The sequence below is a fragment of the Camelus ferus genome, chromosome 12 (assembly GCF_009834535.1).
Source record: "Camelus ferus isolate YT-003-E chromosome 12, BCGSAC_Cfer_1.0, whole genome shotgun sequence".
Lineage (NCBI taxonomy): Eukaryota > Metazoa > Chordata > Mammalia > Artiodactyla > Camelidae > Camelus > Camelus ferus.
The window spans coordinates 19,802,225-19,821,663 of record NC_045707.1 but is presented as its reverse complement, the minus strand read 5'-3'; the positions used below and the strand labels follow the sequence as shown (position 1 = coordinate 19,821,663).

The 19,439-nt window shown below is 46.8% G+C and overlaps 2 protein-coding genes and 2 non-coding genes across 8 annotated transcripts in view; all 4 read right to left on the bottom strand.

The window, feature by feature from the left end:
• The window catches only part of BAZ2A (bromodomain adjacent to zinc finger domain 2A), a 32,997-nt gene extending 25,442 nt beyond the window's left edge, over nt 1–7,555 (bottom strand). For 2 of the 5 annotated variants that reach the window (XM_014555192.2, XM_014555193.2), the window contains exons 1-2: nt 7,375–7,555; nt 2,584–2,668 (exon numbers count right to left, since the gene is read on the bottom strand). The gene's annotated coding sequence lies outside the window, so the exon portion shown is untranslated. Of the gene's footprint in view, nt 1–1,937; nt 2,135–2,583; nt 2,669–3,670; nt 3,813–6,121; nt 6,155–7,374 lie in introns of those variants that run through there. The other 3 variants (XM_032493062.1, XM_032493061.1, XM_032493063.1) reach the window with 3 other exon arrangements.
• Nucleotides 7,556–9,163: 1,608 nt separating this feature from the next.
• On the bottom strand, nt 9,164–14,706 carry ATP5F1B (ATP synthase F1 subunit beta). Its single transcript, XM_006179858.3, has 10 exons — nt 14,529–14,706; nt 13,884–14,066; nt 13,462–13,636; nt 12,830–12,951; nt 12,398–12,582; nt 11,705–11,863; nt 11,490–11,612; nt 10,595–10,807; nt 9,983–10,184; nt 9,164–9,430 (listed from the first exon to the last, which is right to left on the bottom strand). Exons 1-10 carry the CDS (start codon nt 14,653–14,655, stop codon nt 9,333–9,335), a joined length of 1,587 nt encoding a protein of 528 aa, XP_006179920.1. The 5' UTR covers nt 14,656–14,706; the 3' UTR covers nt 9,164–9,332.
• On the bottom strand, nt 12,675–12,745 carry LOC116667878. The gene has a single exon (XR_004324932.1). It is a non-coding gene; the product is annotated as a small nucleolar RNA SNORD59 (small nucleolar RNA).
• Nucleotides 13,738–13,812, bottom strand: LOC116667877. Its single transcript, XR_004324931.1, has one exon. It is a non-coding gene; the product is annotated as a small nucleolar RNA SNORD59 (small nucleolar RNA).
• Nucleotides 14,707–19,439: the final 4,733 nt, after the last annotated feature.

The following is a 19,439-nucleotide window of genomic DNA, read 5'->3' as shown; positions in this document are numbered from 1 at the left end:
ATGATCTCAATACCTAATCTCTCAAAACATAAAATCCTGTGGCCAACTCACCTCAGACTAAACCCAGTGTCTAACAAAGTGCCTGGGGAAATCGTACACACAGTCCATCACTTTATGCCATAGTAGAAATGTCCCGGAGTTATCAAGTGGGAGAAAGAGAAAATCTGGCCATATGACTGCAGAGAAGAGGAAAAGTTTACCACTCACTCTCCAAGGAAGGTAATAAGAGAGATGTCTTTCGTGGACTGAAGAGTAAGTCATTATGATAGCTAACTCTCCTAATTAGTTGATTCTGCAGCAGGTAGACCCTCCAAGCCACTATGTCAACTAACAGGTTTCCCACAAGGATTTATCCTTAGGCTAGAATCACCAGTGAGGAACAAGCCCACCTTCACTCTGCAAATCAGTCCCTACCCCAACACACAAATCCTACTCAGTTTAATCCTCATGCCCTCCTCTTCTTCCACCTTTCAGACTCTACCCTTCTTCAGGTCACAAGCTCACTTGCCCAGGTGTTCTGTTAATACAGAAACTGTCATCTTAATAATATATTAAGCAAGATCCCCCAAAAGCCACTCTCCTGACAAAAGGATCCGAAGTCTTCCTGGCAGCACTCTGTACTGAGGGAATTTGCATCATTTGTATTGAAAGTGTAGCCCTGCTAGAGGATGACTGAGCTTGCTTTTCTATGACCTCTAGCTCAAGGGAAAAAAATCCAGACAGGGAGACAGAGATGCTCTGGAGGGGGGGGGATTGGGATCAGTGAGTCAACTGCAGTGACTACTTCCAGTTAGCAAATTAAGCTCCCCCCCGCAAAAAGTCGAACGAAAGGATTCCCGAACCACATGGTTGGCATGATCCAAGCTTGCCCAGACGGCCTCAGAAAATGAAACCAAATCTGATTAAAATGGACATTTCAAAACAACAAGAGACGCAGCAGCAAACGCACAGCTGCCATTTCCCGGCCACTTCCTGCGGGAGGCTTGGGGGAGGGGCTGTTTGTGTACAGATGGAGGTGGAAGCTATCTCCCCCCCCCCATCGCCCCTCCAAGGATGCAAATCTCTCACTCCAATAAATCCTACAAAGGATGACTGCTGTTGGCATCGCTTCCCCTGAAAAGTGGGAACGTCAGGAAAAGAAAGGGATGATGCGGGGTCATCTTTTCTGCCACGGAAATGGGGATCCCCTTAGTGCGGGATCCCCCTTGTAAAGGGATCCCTCTTTATTCCTCCCTCCAGTCTGTAAGCCCAGCTCAAATCCGGACGCCTCAGCACCACCCCTATCAAGCTCCATCTCTGGAGCGGGGGATTCTCCTGGGACTGGAGGGCCCCAAGTCAAGCACAGCTCCACTCCAGTAAGGCCCTCTCCTGCTCGCCACGCTCATGAGGACGTGCACCCCACCCCCACCCCGCCCGCCAAGGAGACACCCCGAGACCCTCCGAAACCCCTCCTATCCCATCCCCTCACTGTTGCCAAAAAGCCCTAACCTCCACAAATGGAGTGTTTAACCCGTCCAGGGAACCCCCTCACCTACCCTTCGCACTCGGGCAATCCCCACCCAACCCGAGGAGGTGGAGCCCCTCCCGGGGATTCCACCCCGAGTCCCCCACAGGAGTCATCTCCACCAGCCAGGCGGCTTCTCCGCCTCCTCCTCTTCGCCGCCGCCGCCGCCGTCTCCGGGAGCCTCCACAGCTCCTCCCGCCCCCGCCGCCCCATCCTGAGTCTCTGCAGACCGGCGGGCCCCCTTCTCCTCCCAGCCCCCTGGGCAGGGGAGACCCCCCGCCTGCGGCTGGATCCTAACTGGAAATAAGCTCAAGTCAGCGTCTTCCCCGCAGGCAAGGCTCTAGGCGGCTCCGGAGCCTCGGCTCCCTGAGGGAAGCCTCGGATGAAAGCGGGGCTCCCTCCCTTCAAGCCCCCAGCCACAAACCCAACAGACCTGAGGCGGCGGCTTCCAGCCAGGCTCGGGGCTTGTCTCTCCCCAGGGGACAGGCGGTTCACATGGCCTCGCTCGGGGCGCCAGGAGGGGAGGGGAACGCGGGGGAGGGGGTCTGGGGTCCGGGAGGGGGAGGGGGACGCGGCTCAACCGCGGGGCCCGAGCAGAGCCAACATGGCCGGCGGGGGAGGAGTGAGCCGAAGCCGGAGGGGGCGGGGAGCTGCGGTTGAGAGAGAGCCGCCCTCCACGGCCTCTGCCACCGGGTCCTAGCGCCGGGCATTCCGAGTTCCCCCAACCCGGATATGGGTCCTAGCGCCGCGGTGTCTCCCTAGCCTACCGGGAAGCTCCCTCAGCACTGTGTCTCATTGTGGGCGGTAGTCCTGCTTCACACTGAGCAAACTGAAAGGCGTGCCCTGATCCCAAGGTTAACCTAAAAGACTAGAACAGATGTCTAGGACCGAGGCAAGTACCTCTCCCCTAACGGGGGGGGGGGGGGGGGGAGAGGAAGATGGGGGAGGAGATAATTTCAGGGCAGTTATTCCACAGGCTGGGTAGTAGAAAAGTGGAAGTGGAGAAGCAGAAAGGTTAGTCAGGAAAGTTCAGTCCTGGTAAAGGGGTTGAAAAAGGCAAGTACCTGCTGCCCACTCACCTCTGTCCCGTGGGGGCAGCCTGGTCCTGCCTGGATCACCACTTTTCCGGAGACATCTGCAGGGCCCTGAGGGTCAGGATGATTCCTGTGCATAGGAAAAAGAAGCTTGGCTCTAAGACCAGACAGGGAAGGCCTGAGTCTAGCCTAAACCTGGTCAGAGGAACAGGGGAGGAGCAGGAAAACTGACCAGCAAATAAGGTGCCAAATGTCCACCTATTCTATAGTTCTAGTACTTTTTCTAATAGGGCTATAGAACTGTGTGAAACCTTCTGAGAAGAGGAAAGAAAAATCTAGCAGGGGACTAGAGTTTAGCTATTACCTAAAATGTCTTTTGCAGGGGACCCAGAATGGGGAACAGGGTTATATATGTTAGAAATTAGAGAATTTCTAACCTTCTCTTGTTTGGCGATTAAGAAATTATGGCCCGAGGAGGTTAACCAACTTGTTCAAGGTCAAACAGTGGATAAAATGTGACTAGAAACCAGGTTTCCTTTCCTTGCAACTCAACAGACTTTGCAGGCTTCAAGATAATTCCCATTCAATTCAGTGCTATGCAGTTCTACAAACAATTGCCTAACTGTGCAAAACACAGGCTGAATATTCTGGAAGAGGAACAGACAGAGTGGGGATGATGAAACTCTGGCAGGTTGGGGGGGGTGGTCAACAAATACATTTTCCTCTGGGAGTCTGGGGAGGAAGATCTGAAAACTGGGTGGGGCCAGGGTAAGGCAGAGCCAAATAACATCAGCCTAGATTGGATTTCCTTACAGAAATCCTCCTTACAGAGTGAGTTCTTCCTGAGTTTTCGGGACAGACTCCACACCCCACTACAAATGGCTCAGAGAGGCTAAGAAGGAAGGGCGCTTCAGCAAACCCTCGAAGTGTGTGGGCCAGAGAGAAAGAGAGAGAGAGAGGCTAAGGAGAGTTAGGAGGGTTTCTCTCCCTCTCCTGAGAAAAGTAGACTGCCAGTGGAAAGGAGTAGACAGGCAGAAATCAAAATCCTTCTCTCCTCCCTGACTAAATAATAGATTTCTTGGGTCACCTTGGATAAAAAATAAAGACACTCCGCCCCCAACAGCCTACTGACCTCAAGTCCCTGAGTAAATAGGGGCCACACACAGGGAGAGAGGTCCTTCCTTCTGGAGAAAGCAGGGATTCAGCAAACTTCTGCAAAGGAATTCCTGCCCCATCCCCAAAGTAAAGGCAGGTGAAGAACAGAGCTCAGGGAAATGGAAGTGACTTTCTAAAAGGCCAGGGGAGAGAGCTGGGTATCTTTTTTTCTCCTCCTTTTTCCGGGGCAGAACAGGGAGAATTTTCCTACTTCCCGCCCCCAGTCCTGGGGCTGGCCAGTCAGAGGCGGGCAGCAGGGGCGGAGCCTGCGCCAGTCAGACGGGTGTAGCCACGCCCCTTCCCCCCACCACACACCCACACACACCCACCCGCTGGCTCCACTCCGCTCCGGAAGAGCCGGTTACTCCTGTGCCCTACTGGCTGCCCCCACCCCTTCCGAGCCCCAGGCCTAGTCTCCAGGGCAACCCCTAGGACTATCCCAGCCAGGAGCTGTTGGGAAGAGCAGAGCTGGATAAGAGAGGGCCACCTGGGATTAGAAAAGAATTGGGGCAGGATCCATTCTTTCCCATCCGGTGCAGAAAGACTACAACCACCTTCCTCCTTGAAAGAGACCCCTCCTCATCCCATCTAATCAGAGGTCTTCCTTGCTCTTTGAGGAAAGATGAGGGTGGGGTGTGGATATGCCCAACAGCTGGGTGTCTAATTCTCACCTGAAGCCACCCCAGGCAGCAGCTGTGCTTCTCCCCCCAACCAGAGGACAGACTGACCCTTTCTGTCTCCAAACATTCCTCAATCCCATCAGATGTGGCCAGTCACCTACCCCATCTCCCTTTAGGAAGCTACTAGAAAGGGGAAGAGGCAAATGGCCATTTTGTTCAGCAACTTGTGAGAAAGGCACCTAGGGAATACTCTGAACCTCTGTCAAGCCAGGCCAGTGGGCAGGGGGTAATAAAGAGAATCGGGAGGGAGAAATTAGCACCTGCTCCCCCTTTCTCACCCTCCTTGTGTTTCTGCTGCACCACCCTGACTCTGGGGTCAGCTGCCACTGTGCGTGGCTCCACTCAGGAGCCAGATTGCTGGGGAGGGGGAAGAGACAGAAAGGGAGAGTGGGGGGATTCATTCGCATCCTTCCACCTATCTTCCTCTCCGCATTCAGGTACTCCTGGAATTCAATCCCAAACACCACTGCTGACCACCCACTCCTCCCCCCAGCTCTCTCTCAGCCCATGAAAAGAGAATCAGAAGAGTCTGAAGCCAATCCAGACACCCTGTCCCTTCATTCTGGAGTGTAGGGGGAGGGCAGGTAGAATGAGAGCGCAAGGAGAGAAGGGACAGAGCTAGGGTCGCAGCTGGACTTGGAGGGAGGGAGAATTTCCCAACGGAGGTGGGGTAATTATTAAAGACCTCCCTTGTCCTCACTGGCTGAATGGTTCACAGTGTTAACAAGGTCTAGTAGGGAGATGGCCCCCAACCCTGTAACCATTCCAATTTGTCTCCCTTCCCTCTCCAGGTTAAGTGCAAAACAGTCTCCTCCCTCTCTGTATTTTGGGGAGGCCAGATTCTCCTATAACACATCAAAAAGACCATAACCCCTCCACTTCACTCCAAATTGGTATGTGCCCCTCGGATGCAGTACAGTCTCCTTTCAAACTCCCCCCACGAGCTTCTCCTCGGTTGTCTCAGGAGAGGACAGAGAAAGCCCTAATTTCCTTCAGACTCTCTTTGCATCTGAATAGAGAAGGCTGGGCTTCCCAGGTCATTCTTACCAAGCCCAAACCCTTAGAGACTTAGCCCTAGCCACTCACCACTGTCCTTAAGCCCAGTACCACAATATTCTGGGTGCGACCCTCTCCCGATTCCTAGGCTGGACCAGCCCGCCCCAAGCCCAAGAAAAGGGCCTTCTCCACCTGGGCTGGTTGGCGGGTGCTGAGGTCGCCCCCCAAACCCTGGGAGAGGTAGGGTGGGGTGAAGGCTACAGAAAAGCTTTGGATGGGAGTTAGTTGTACTTGAAGGGCTAAGCAGAGCAAGGCCTGAAAGAGACTCTAGTCTATGATAACACCCAACCCCCCTTACTATGGGGAAGGAGAGGAGTTGGGGTGGCGGTTATTCCCCCTCCCATTGGAGGTTAGGATGGCGTGGGAAAGCGATGGTTCCAGAGGGAACGAGGCGAAACCCAGACCGCGGGAGATTTTTCTGGGGAGGAAGGCGAGGGGGAGGGGGAGATCCTGGGTCCAGAATAGGAGGGGTACCCGGGAGAGGTTGGCCGAGAGGCGTGAGAAGCCTCCGGATTCCGGTCGCAGAGGACAGGGAAGAAATGGGCGAGTAGATAGTGCAGGGGAGAGGAAGGGCAGCTCCCGCAGGGGGAGGGTCAAATCCTGAGTCCAGGGCAGCGGAGATCCCGGGGCAGGGGACTGCAGAGATGGCGCGCCTGGGGACTCCTAGACCGGACGTGGGTGCCGGGCCTCACCTGGAGCAGGGCCGGGCGGCGGCGGCGGCGGCGGCAGCGGCGCAGGTGGCCCAGCCGGGCGGCGGCGGCGCCTCCTCCCCCAGCCGTGGGCCGGTGGCGGGGGGGGGGGGTAGCACTTAAAGGGGCAGGAGCTACTGGGGTAAGGACGAGCGCCAGGGTAGGGCTGTCGCAAAGAATCGGCTGGGGGAGGGGGAAGCGGGTGGCGTCTCCTAGGGGCCAGAACCAGGAAGGATCCCAGATGGAGGAAGAGAACAGATCCCAGGAAGAAGAGACAGAAACTTCTGCCTTAAGGTGGGGGATGGTGGTGGGTCCGAAGTGGAGGACTTGGGAGAGATCCGCCCGCGCTCCGAGGGCGCCGGCAAAGATCTCTTCACAAAGGAGGGCCAGGAAGGCAGTTAGAATCACAGGGATTCCCGAGAAATGGAAGTGCCTGAGAGGGAACTCAAGGCCGAGCCTGCTGAGGGTAACTCACAACGGCCCTACTAGGTGAACAGGTTCCAGGTGTTTGAGCTCCTCAGGGGCCCGATCCCTACAGCTGTGGAAGGGCACAGCCTCCTTCCCTCAGCACTGCTCAAGTTTCAAAGCCTCTGGAATCAGGAAGCCACGAGTGCAAAGACTTCCTAGGCCTTTTAACCTCAATCCTACCTCTGTGTCTTTTCAGTGACTGGAGCGTGGGGGGCCGCCAGTAGCAGCCCTAAAGAGGCTGATGGGGGACCGTGAGAATCGGCTTTATTATAGTTCAGTTTTCCCCCAACCACCACCACCCTTGCAGCAACCTCTGGGGCAACAGGAAGCAGCTGCTCAGTGCAGCCCCCACCTGGTGGTGGGTCAGGGTGGGGGAGGAGAGAAGACGGACTTAAAAGGCCTGGGAGAAAATAAGGGGAGAAGCACCTTAAAAACCCTCTAACGCGATCAAAAATGGTATTTACTTTAAGGGGGTAGGCCAGCAGTGAGTACTGTAAAATATCACTTGAATCTCAGCAGCTTAAGTGGGGAAGCGCTGGGGGATGGGGTTGGTAAGGAGAGCCCCCACCTAACGTGCAGTCTCAGGCTCTTCCCTGGAGCTTGAGCTTGCCAAAGCTCATGATCCTTTGGTTGGCAGCCTCACCAGCTGAGCCCTGTGCCCCTATACTCCGGTTTCCCTTCCTTCACCCCTCAAGAGAGCAAAGGTTAGGCCCCACCCCTGCTGAGTCAGGCAGGGAGGGAGGTAGGCATCCCTCAGGCCTTCCCCGGGGGCTGGTCCTCATACTTACCCATGTCAGGCTGGCAGGGCTCCAGGGCTGGGACCACCCAGCTCCTCACTGTCCTTGGTTCCCCCTTCACGTGAAGGCTGGTGTTAGATCCTCCCAAACTGTGAGCTGGGAACTAGCACGAATCAAAAAGCCAATGTATGCTTCCTGCGAACCACAGCCTGAACTGCTGTAGGGTGATGTCCCTGTGTGACAGACTGGGGTGGGGAGGGAGGAGGGAAGGGCGGGGCTTTCTCTGGGTAGAGAGGGAGGAGGCTGTGAGGACACGGCAGAACCAGGAGAAACATGGAGGAAGGTTAGAGCTGTGTTGACACTCCAGTGGTGTGGTACAAGAAGAGAGTGGTGAAGGGGGAAGGAAATAAATAGTTGCAGCTTATGAGACGGAGAAGGTTCTCGATGAATGCTGAGAGACGTACGTGTGTCGGGGGAGGGAGACAGAGAAATGACATTTAGGATCACAGTTCCCAGGTCTGCATCTGGATGACATGGGAAAACAGAGCAGAAGGAGCTGACCCATTCCCTGGGGCCTTCTGCACCAACTTCTCACCCACACTTGTGTCAGAACCTAGAGGAAGTGCCCCACCCCCATAACAGCATTTCCCCAAATCCAGGTTTTTCTGGGAGCAAACTACCAGGCACAGGCGGCTCAGGGGCTCCACCTTCTGTCCAGATCACGACACAGGGAAGACTGGTGCCAAGGACGTCATAGGCAGATGGGAGGAAACTTAGAGGCCCCTACTCCACCCCTGGCGCCTCTCCCAAGGCCCCTCCCCAACCTTCAGCCCCTAGGGGCCTCTGAATTGGGATCTGTTTGTCCTGCCCTGCTTCTAGCCAACCTGAGTGCCTCGGGGTGGAGCTTATAGATTCAGACTCCTCCTCAGGACAAAAGCCCCAGCTGGTTTGTAAACAGTTATTAGCTAAGAACCACATCCCAGCAAATGGCCTTCATGGATTTCAAAATGGTGAGATCAGAGTTCTTGCAGTCTCTAGTCCTACCACCAGAGGGCAATGGGAGACGGGTCTGGACCCAGAAAAGAATATTTAAAGAGTACCAAATCCAACCTTGCACTATTAGCAAGTATTTGAAACTGAAAGGGTGGATGTACTTTTGAGTATTCTTTATAATCCTTCACCTTTTAGTGGGCTAAAATGAAAGGGAAATTATCTAATTCCATTATTTAGTTCAGAAACCTAAGCCCAGCAACCCTGAAAATTACTTTGTCCCTTTAACACACTTTCTCCAACTTTTTTAAAGGGATTTTACTGGGTCTCAGGATAGGCCTCATGGTACTTTATATCCTGCCCTGTCTCAAGGAATCACAAACATACAACTCTTGCCCATAATATAAGTCAGGAGGCAATTAGGAACACCTTCTGAAAAAAAAATGAAGGTGGTAATAGATGGGGGCCTTCTTGACTCAATTTTTGCATTTTTCAGTATTAATTCTTCAGATTTCCTAAAAGTTTGATTCAGTGATTAACCTGTCTTCTTTTAGAATAGCAATTATTTTCAAACCATTTTCCCCAATATGTTCTTCTAAACAATCCTTTTGCTTTGAACAATGACACAAAAGGACCAAAACTGAGGCCCTACTATTAAGATCACATCATCCAAAGGAAACCCCTCACAAGACTGCAGTTGTTCATCAATCCAAGACAATGGCTTTTCTTTTTCAATGACCCCATTTCAAACATAAATGGCCTATTTTCTGCTGTTTCTTGTGGCTACCCTAAAATTGTTAAAAATGTCAATGTTAGCTGTGTTGTCAGGACCAAGAAAAAAAGACAGATGCTGAGGGATGTACATTTTATTGGAAACCTTAAATATTCTTCAGACAGAACACACAATGTCTTCAATCAAGGCTCTCATGTGGCTTACAGGAAAAAAACTGCAATTTTTGGATTAGGGGCATGGAGAGACAGCACAGAGGATGAGTGCTTAGTTTGCCAAAAGGACCCCCTCACGAGTGCTCTTCAGCCAGCTTATCAGCTTTTGCCACAGCTTCTTCAATGGGTCCCACCATATAGAAGGCCTGTTCTGGGAGATGGTCATATTCACCTATATGGAAAAAAACCCCAACTGGTGAGAAGCAGAGGGATATCAATTTTCTGTAGTGGGTACATACCACACCACTTGAGGCCACCAGTCAGAATGTAATGAAAAGTCATCTTCAAAATCTTAACAAACTTCCCTTAAAAATCCAATTTACAATACATGCTGCAGTACAGATTAAGAACGAATGGTTCAGAGTCACATAACTTGAGTTCAAATTCTTGCTCTCTACTTCAGCTGTATATTGGGATGGATTATTTAAAATTTTCTGTGCTTCAACTTTCCTAACTTGTAAAACAGAATAATGCCTTCCTTGTAAGGATGTTGTAATTCACTTAGAAGGGTAGCTAGCACTGCAAGCACTCAGTGTCTCGTTCTCAGAAGTTGAGTATTTCCAAAGAAAACTGATGGGAAATAACTATTTTTATATAAAAATTATGTAAGTAGGCACTTACGTGTTTCTTGATGGTTGCTGGAATAGAAACACAGCACAGCAAATATTTAAGGGATTTTGGCTTCTCTGCCATTTTATGTTCAGCTTTATACCTGAAACCTTACCTGCCAAAATCTGCTGGAATCCTTTGATGGTCTCCTTCAGGGGGACCAGTTTCCCCAAATGACCTGTAAAGACTTCAGCAACCTGGAATGGCTGAGACAAGAAACGCTGTATTTTCCGTGCACGGGACACAGTCAACTTATCTTCCTCAGAAAGTTCATCCATACCCAGGATGGCAATGATGTCCTGGAGGGATTTGTAGTCCTATGAGGAAAACAAGATAAGAGAAGCCCTAATAAGCATTTACATTTCTTTATTTGGACAAAAACCTAAGGGTTAATACAACTTTATATTTGCAATGAGCTTTGTACAAAGCATTTTAGCACCTCACCTAACTTCATAACTGAAACTAGTTACTTGGGAGTCATGAGGGCCCTCAGCTAAGATCAGTGTCTTGTTCTCCCTACTCTTAGTCTGTTAGGTGTTAGAAAAAAACTGGATTCCAAAGAACTAGAAACCCAAAAGACCTCATTAACAGTCACTAGGAACTGCTGGTCTCAACTTTCCTTGCTCTAAAGCAAATCACAGGTCGCCAGGCAAGATTTGGTCCTAATATAGTCCCCAAATTCCTTCTGTATGACTTTATGGTCACTGGTCTCACCTGCAATACTCACCTGTAGGATCTTTTGCACCCCACGGGCAACCTCATAATGCTCATTGCCAACAATGTTGGGGTCCATGATGCGAGAGGTGGAGTCCAGAGGATCCACAGCTGGATAGATGCCCAGCTCAGCAATAGCACGGGACAGCACAGTGGTAGCATCCAAATGGGCAAAGGTAGTGGCAGGCGCAGGGTCAGTCAAGTCATCAGCAGGCACGTAGATAGCCTAAAGTGAGCCAAGAACTCATGTAGAGCAGCAGGAAGTCAAGTAATTCTACTAAAGCCATCCCCTTTTCTGACCTCTCATCATCCACTCTATCTTCCTCCCATTTAAGAATCCACTTCAAAGAAGGTGGACTCTTACCATCCCTAAAAGCTGCTGAGTAAGCTTACAGATTATCCGATCCCTCCAAGTTGTGATTAAAGAATTTTCATTGTTATTCCTTTTGTTCTTCATTCTACATTTTAATTCTATGGTAGTGATACTCACTGTTAGAGTAAAAAACAAAAAACCTGGTGGTATTGTAATAGTTTACCAGGAAAGTGAACCATTAAAGTTAATATAATTCAGACAAATTTTTAGATAATTTTATTATATATACTATCTATGTTTTTGAAAATATATAGTAGTCATATTTAATGCTCAGTTTCCATGCAACTTCAGACTCCCCCTCACGCTAGAAACCACGACTTCATGATCTACATTTACATGGATACCTTCAATTAGTTAAAGACAAGGGGTTTCTTAATCTTTTAGGGTCTTTAACATGCACAGACAGAATTTTACACAATGTATCAGGGAGCTCATGAACCCAGTTGAAAACCTTTTGAGATATAAGTAACTAGGTTTTATACTTCTCTGTATGTGCCTTTATACAAATTATTTTCATCCATTTAATTGTTCTTACCTGTACAGAGGTGATAGATCCCTTTTTGGTGGTGGTGATTCTTTCCTGCATAGTACCCATGTCAGTGGCCAGGGTAGGCTGATAACCCACAGCAGAAGGGATTCTGCCCAATAAAGCAGACACCTGAAAAAAAGAAAGAGTAAGAACATCTTTAGCCTCATCTGCATCATTCCACAGAAAGGTCAAATGGACCACATCCTCAAGCCGTCTCTTACCTCTGAGCCAGCCTGGGTGAAGCGAAAAATGTTATCAATGAACAGGAGTACATCTTGACCTTCTTGGTCTCTGAAGTATTCAGCTACAGTTAGTCCAGTCAGAGCTACCCGGGCTCTAGCACCAGGTGGTTCATTCATTTGACCGTATACCAGCGCCACCTGCAGCAATAATCCACAATCAGAAATCCTGGCCAAGGAATATGAAAGCAATATACCCAAAGTCCCCAAATCAGAAAAACAACCAAAAAATGCTCCTTCTCAGAAAGTGTCACTTGTGACTGCTTTTATTCAAAAATTTCTTTTCCCTTTTAGAGATGCAATTCAAAACAACATAAAAGATAATTTCGTATATTACTGAGGCAAAATACCTATAGTAGAAATGAAATTAACTGTAAATAAGTCAAAGGCACAAAATAGGGTTATCTGAGACATATGAACCACCTTCAACTCCCCTCACCAAAGTTAGGTTTCAAATGACGGGACTATCTACCAAAAAACAAAGACTAGAAACAAATAGGGAAAAAAAATACATTAGTGTATTAGAAGTTGGGGGGAAAACACTACCAAAAATTTCCTTTGTAGGTCCTGGGACACTAAAATGAAAATACAAAGCATGGCTTCAGCTAGTAACACAGTTAACTGCTACAGTTTCTTGGCACTACTATATGGAACACCAGTCACCTCAGTGCTCACCTTGGAGGTAGCATCTTTTAAGTTGATGACACCAGACTCAATCATTTCATGGTATAAGTCATTGCCCTCACGGGTCCTCTCACCAACCCCAGCAAACACAGAGTAACCACCATGGGCTTTGGCGACATTGTTGATTAATTCCATGATCAGTACCGTTTTGCCAACTCCAGCACCACCAAAGAGTCCTAAGAGAGGTTGAGAAAATAAGAATGTTTAGGAATTCTATGTTCCCAAATAAAAAAACTTAAAATTTCTTTTTGTTTCTTTCCATCTTTTCCCTTCTCAGGAATGGCATCTGGCTTCAGCAAACTCAGAAGAACGAAAGTCAGAAGCTACTCATCAGTGAGGGACAGATCTCAGTACCCACTCCTAACATGGTAGGATTTTTTTCCCACGTTAGGTTTAGAAAATATGCACCCACCACTAACATACCAATTTTGCCACCCTTGGCATAGGGAGCCAGGAGATCCACAACCTTGATACCAGTAACCAGAATTTCCTGCTCAACACTCATTTCCACGAATTCTGGAGCCTCAGCATGAATAGCAGCAAATCTGTAAAGGTAGAAGGTAAGATCAGTGTCTATTCATCTTATTGAAAGGTTCCTCTCATTTCTCAAGTCTAACTCTTTACTCAGCTTATCTCTTATATAACTTTCTAGACAAATTGTCACCAAGCATCTAGCCCAACATTCTGCAATAAAGGGGACTGACTTTATTATCTCAAGAAGTAATAATCCCATTCTCTGACAACTTTCACTGTCATAAGGTTTTCCTTTTACTGACCCTTAACCTAATAGGACTTCTTCACATACCAATAGCCATTGGTATTAAAATTCTAAATAATGAACTTGGGCCCTAAGTAGCAGTTTTTTGTTGTTTTTAAATCATAACTTCTGCATCCTTAATTTACTTCAAAAGAAACTGCATTGTGTGGTTTTAATAGAATGTATCAGCACTTTAAGTAGTCTCTGCAGGAAAATTCTGCTATACTAGAGGTTGTCACCTTAATGTATAAAACTAGGAAAAAGTTTCTTTGTGTGTAGATGCAACAAGGACACTTACTGTTTGGTTTTGATGGGACCTCTCTCATCAATAGGTTCTCCAATGACATTCATGATTCTGCCCAAGGTCTCAGGGCCAACAGGAATTCTGATTGGTGCACCAGAATCCAGGACTTTCTGGCCTCTAACCAAGCCTTCTGTACCATCCATGGCAATGGTCCTTACTGTGCTCTCACCTGTCAGATACAGGCATTGCAGGGTTATCCATAAAGACAAACTGGCTTCATGACATTAAATGAAATGTAGCTGGCAAGAAATACCTAAGTCAACCAAGACTCCTTCTCAGTATCGAAATATGGCTTCAGCAAACTCAGAAGAACGAAAGTCATTTTGATAAAATCATCACAGAAGGAAGACAACCTGGTTTTTTGGGGATACTTGGGCCAAAAAATATCTTCACTATTCCTAACAAATTCTACTTACCCAAATGCTGGGCCACCTCCAAAACCAGCCTGGTCTCCCTGCCTTGCACTTCCAAGGCATTTAGGATGGGTGGCAGTCCCTCATCAAACTGGACGTCCACCACTGCACCAATGACCGCCACGATGTGCCCTGTGGCGGCGCCTGCCTTTGGCGACGGAGATGTTTGAGCGGCATAGTCTCTGGCTAACAGACAAAAAAGATATTGGGAGGAGTTGAGATTAGAGCAGTTAAAGGTTATCGGAAGCCCCAACTTCACTCACAAGGACTGGTGAATTCAGGCCAGGCCCGGCCTCCCCCGCTGGCACGGAAGGCGTGTCCAGGGGGAGGGCCGCGCTGGAGCGGAGAAAGCGGCTGCACCATCTTCCTATCTTCTTCCACAAAACCCCATTATGCGAGAGCTCGGTGCCCCAATTCCGCGGGAAGGTCAATGCACCTGCCCACACTTTTCCGTCACACAGCACCCCTTTTGCAAAATGAGACGGAATCCGATCGTTCTCGTTCTTGTTCTCCCGCAGCTGGAGGGCACGGCGCTGGCCCTGGCGTCCTTCTAGCACCAACAGATCCCTTAGGCCTGAGAGACTAAGGCCCCCGTCTCAAGGTCATGGGCGGCAGAAACAAACCCAGCTCCTAGAGCAAGGCACTCACCAGGCTGGAGCGCTGCCGGTGCGGCCCGCAGTAAGAGCTGGGCTTGGGGTAGCGGCGCTGAAGGGCTGAGTCCCCGCAGGGCCCCGGAGGCCGAGGCAGCGGCCACACGACCCACAAGTCCCAACATGGCGGAGCCCGGGTGGAGACTGAGCGCTGCAGCTTGTCCGGCCGCCAATTCACCGCAGCTGAGGGGGCGAGGCCTACTCTGCAGGAGGCATGTCTATTGGATGAGCTTGCTGCTCATTACTGTCAGCGCTGCTTCTACAAGCTAATAATCTCTCATCTTCTCAACCATTGGCCAAAATTTGTGCTAATCTGAAGTCCTTTTTTTATTGGACAGTGTCTGGTTAGGTGCAACCCTCAGAGTCTCGAAACATAATTGGACAGCAGAAATGTCAATTGGAGAGAGTACTTGGCGGAACTGCGTTTAGGAAAGGGGCCGAGTTCCTGCGGGGAAGCATGTGGTCTGTCTTTGGCTGTCCTTGGGCTCACTCCTTAGAAAGGACCTTGAGCTAGGTGAGAGTCTCAGGGGCGGGGTTAGGGAAGTGGTAGTGCCGTGAAACACCACCGACGGTGACCTTGGCTAAGTCAGGAGCCTTCTCTAAAGTCAAACACGGGTTTTTTGTTTTTTGGTTTTTTCTTCGCAGTAATGATTTTGGAAGCTTCCAGACAACTCAGTAGGTCAGGAATCTGGACAGAATTTATATCAGTTAAAGCTACAATGTAAGAAACTAATGTAACCAGTCGTTTAACAAATGTGTGCTAGGCACTGAGGCGCCAAAGATAAGTAAGACTTAGGACCTCACTTTAAAAGAGACAGATGAGCAAAAAATGCAGTAAAGTGTGATGGGTTCTGGTTAGTATAGGATAAAGTGGATGCACGAAGGAGGAGGGGATACGTTTGGGTCACCCAGAAATGTAGGAGGAATTGCCTCAAAGCGGAGGAGGCTGATAGAACTGTTGCGAAAGGCAAGCAGACATTCCTAGGGTAAAGTAGGAAGACTATTCCAAGCACACATTTGCATTAAACAGCATGTTCTTTTTGTGGAACTGCAGGTGAGGAAGGCAAAAAGAGAGGAGAGAGTAAAGAAATGAGTGTAGAGAGAGGAGCAGGAACCAGCCTTGGATGGGAGTGGAGGCTGGGGAGAGGTACGTGTGTGGTCCTTGAGCATGGAAAATCATAAAATAAACAGGGTATCCTGTCTTTAGTATTGATTTTATTCAAAGCTGTTTGGGGGCAGGATGGATGAGACCCTTAATCCTAAAACAAACATGGCCAATGGGAGTAGTTCAGCATGGAGCAACTTCACCAGACTTTCTCCTACCAGCCAACATTTGTTCTCATTTTTCTGCATGTTTGTGAAACTTTCCTACTGTTTGGTAGCGTAGAACTATCAAATAATTTAAAGGAGAAAACAGAAATAGAAGAGAATGTTAAATTTTGAAATGCCTATGGTTATCTTGCCTAGTAAGAGGGAAAGAACTCAAGAAAACTGCATCATGTATGGAGCAGGCAAAAAGAAACTAGCAAAAGGAAGCAGCAGAGGAATAAGGAGAGGACCAAAGAACAGTGTTAAGAATCAAAGTGGTCAATAGAATCAATCACATAAACATTCTATAAAATAGGGCCTGAGCAGAACTAATTGGGCTTGGCAATTAGGAATTTATTTCATAGAGATGTGGGGGTCAAAGGTGAGTTCAGTGGGCTGCAGTGTAACACAGGATATACATTTTTGTTTTGTGATCTGTGCTCTTCCCATTATACTGGGCAGCATCCCATTTAATAGGGACATATATAAGAGGGATCTATTTCATTTGCCTCCCGCAACTGTTACAGTTGAAGTTTCTGTAAATAGGAAAGGATACTCCTTAAGAGTACCGCCACTGGAGCCAGACTGGGTTTAAAATCTTTTTTTTTTTTTTTGCCACTTAGTAGATGTCATTGGGCATGTTATTTAAAATCACTGTACATACCGTTCTCATTATAGGAGGTGATAGAATGGGGATAATCTCATAGAATTGTTTCAAAAACTAAGTAGATTAAAATATGAAAGAAGCACTTAAAACAATGCCTGGCACATAGTTAGCACTGTATTTGTGTTGGCTAGTATTTTTACTATTGACTTAGTGTTAAGATCCTTTGGTTTTGTATCATCAATTTTGGTCTTGGCCAAAACTTTATTAACCGTCAAGCACATTTAAACTGACAATTTACTTAATCCAGGTGTAAAAGTAAAGATTTCTACATAAATTTTCACATAACTCTGGCTCATCACTTTTTGAAATGTATTGCACATCTTTTTAGCACATTATCAGGAAATTCAACTTTTTCTAGACAGTTGGGTTATCATTAAGCAAATCTTTGTATCACATCGCAATGCTAAATGTTTTCAGTGTTAACTGAGGTGGATATATAGAGCTTTCTCTACTATGCTCGTGTGTAAATTTTTAAATTTTCTAACTCCTTTGCTGTCAGTGTTTGACCTTAGCAACCGTCAGTCCTCTATCTGAAATCAGATAACCTGCTAAACCTGCAGTACTGTCTAAAATAAAAGTAAATAAACATGATTAGCTTGGGTTGAGATAGGCCTTAACAGCCTTTCTGAATAAATGTCATTTAATTTCAGCCTTCTGACATGTTTTGGTCCCACTTCATATTTCTTTATTTTCAGATAGCCCAAGTAGTGTTTCATGTAAAACACAAGTTACTTTTCATGGGAAAATAGAGACCACAAAGACCTAATCTGGTTTCTTACCTGAAGTTAATTCCAAATGACTAACCCCACAATTTATGACTGAAAACTTTACCAATTTTAATGTAAAAATAGCATTTTCCACCATCTCCTTATTTTACTACCATCTGTAATGGTTATGCCCCATATTCTTTCAATACTCTAGTAAATGATAAAATGTCTTTGTCTCTACTGTATTTCTTGACAATCATCTTGGGTGATTTGAAATTCCACAAAAATAATCCAATAAATACCCTAGCTTCAGAGTTTTTTAATCTCTTCAATTCCTACTAGTTTCACATGGACCTTTCACTTAAGTATCCTGCTCAAGTTTGACCTCAAGAATCCAACATTCTCTTGTCAGATCACAACTTTGGTTTTTGTGGGTTTTTTAAAAAACACAAGTAATACACAAGTTCTAAGTATACAGGATGAGAATAAACCCTTTCATCACTACCCAAATCTCACTCCCAAAAATAACCACTGAAAAACACTTTGCAGAGGGTGGGAAATAGCTCCGTGGTAGAGTGCATGTGTAGCATGCATGAGGTCTGGGTTCAATCCCTGGTACCTCCATTAAAGAACAAACGTAATTACCTCCCCCACCCCCCCAAAAAAACTGCTTTGCATATATCCCATTCACTTTCTACCCATTCCATGTACATAGAAGTTACATTTATTTATTTATTTATTTAATTTAATTTAATTTAAACAGAGGTACTGGGGTTTGAACCCAGGACCTCAGGCATGCTAAGCATGCACTCTACCACTGAACTATTCCCCTCTCCTCTTAAAAACCTCAATGGAAGCACACTACAGAAAATTTGTTTTCTGATCTCCTATATTCTGGAGAACTTTGTGTCAGTACATTTTACTTTATTGAAAGTGGCTACACATTATGCCATGAAAATATGTAATAATATTTCACTCCATTAATGGTTATTTGGATTGTTTCAAATGGCTATTATATGCAGTACTGCATGAAAAAAAAAGGAAATTTCATACACATCTATGTCTGCCATCTAGTACTTCTTTAATAGATTCCTAGGAATAAAATGTTGGCTTAAAACTTCGTCGTTAAAAAAAAGACAAAAATTAATGGGGAAAAAAACCTTTGTCATTTAAATGAGATTCTGCCAAGTGGCCTTCTAAAACATCTTGATAATTTACCAGGTTCCCAGAATCCTTGCCAAAACTTTTAAAGCCGCTAATATTAAACGTATGAAATTACTTCATTGACTGAATTCGTATTTCTCTAATTTCTAAGGAATACTTTCATGTTCATTGGCAATTCATGTTTCTTCAGTGAATTACTTGTCCCTACTTTTGCCCATTTTAAAAAATTGGCTTGTCATGATTAAGTGCTCTTCAAAACTGCTTTGTTTTTTTCATTTAAGTATGTCACTTACCTTTTAACCTAATGGTTATCTTTTGACCTATGTAATTTTTAATGTCATATTTGTTTACCCTTCCTTGTAGCTTCTAGATTTTGTATCATGCTAGGAAAGATTCCCCTCTATCATTTGGTAAGAATTTGTTTTCGGTAACACCTGCATCAGAATCACCTAAATCTGCATTATCTACTATGGTAATCACTAGGGGTTAAAATCAGTTAAGATTAAATAAAATTCAGTGTTCAGTCACACTAGCCACATTCCAGATCCACCATGGCTCTATGTGACCAGCCACTACTGTATCAGGCAATGGAGAGATAGAATATTCCACACAAAGTCACAGTGAACAGGGCTGGTATCTCAGTAGGACCAACTGATTCAGAATCTGCACTTTAGATCTAAAAGAGCATGTTATAACTTTGGCACACATCAGAATCACGTAGAGGGCTTAAGACAGATCACTGGACTCTTATCTTCTCAAGCTTCTTTTTAGTAAGTTTTATCTAACAAGTTCCTAGGTGAGACTGATGCGGCTACCCCAGGATCACACGTTGATGGCTGATCTCGTTATCTGTTAAATGGCAAATTCCTGGGCCCCACATCACCTACTATATTAAAGCCTATCTTGGGGTTGGGACTTATGAATCAACAGTTCCGTTATTTTGAGTGTCCAAGAACCATCAAGGTGGTACTATAGTCACAGGACTATAGAAACAGGGACTAGAGCTGAGTCTAATTAGTTGTGAGAACAGAAAAAATAAAGAACAATGGTTGAGTGACAGGTA

Excerpts from the sequence above, each read along its gene's own strand:
- ATP5F1B (XM_006179858.3), bottom strand. The coding sequence starts at position 14,655 with ATGTTGGGACTTGTGGGTCGTGTGGCCGCTGCCTCGGCCTCCGGGGCC. Across the intron at positions 13,637-13,883 it reads GGAGGTGGCCCAGCATTTGG|GTGAGAGCACAGTAAGGACC; the intron begins GTAAGTAGAATT and ends TGTATCTGACAG. Across the intron at positions 10,808-11,489 it reads GATCTATCACCTCTGTACAG|GCTATCTACGTGCCTGCTGA; the intron begins GTAAGAACAATT and ends GGCTCACTTTAG.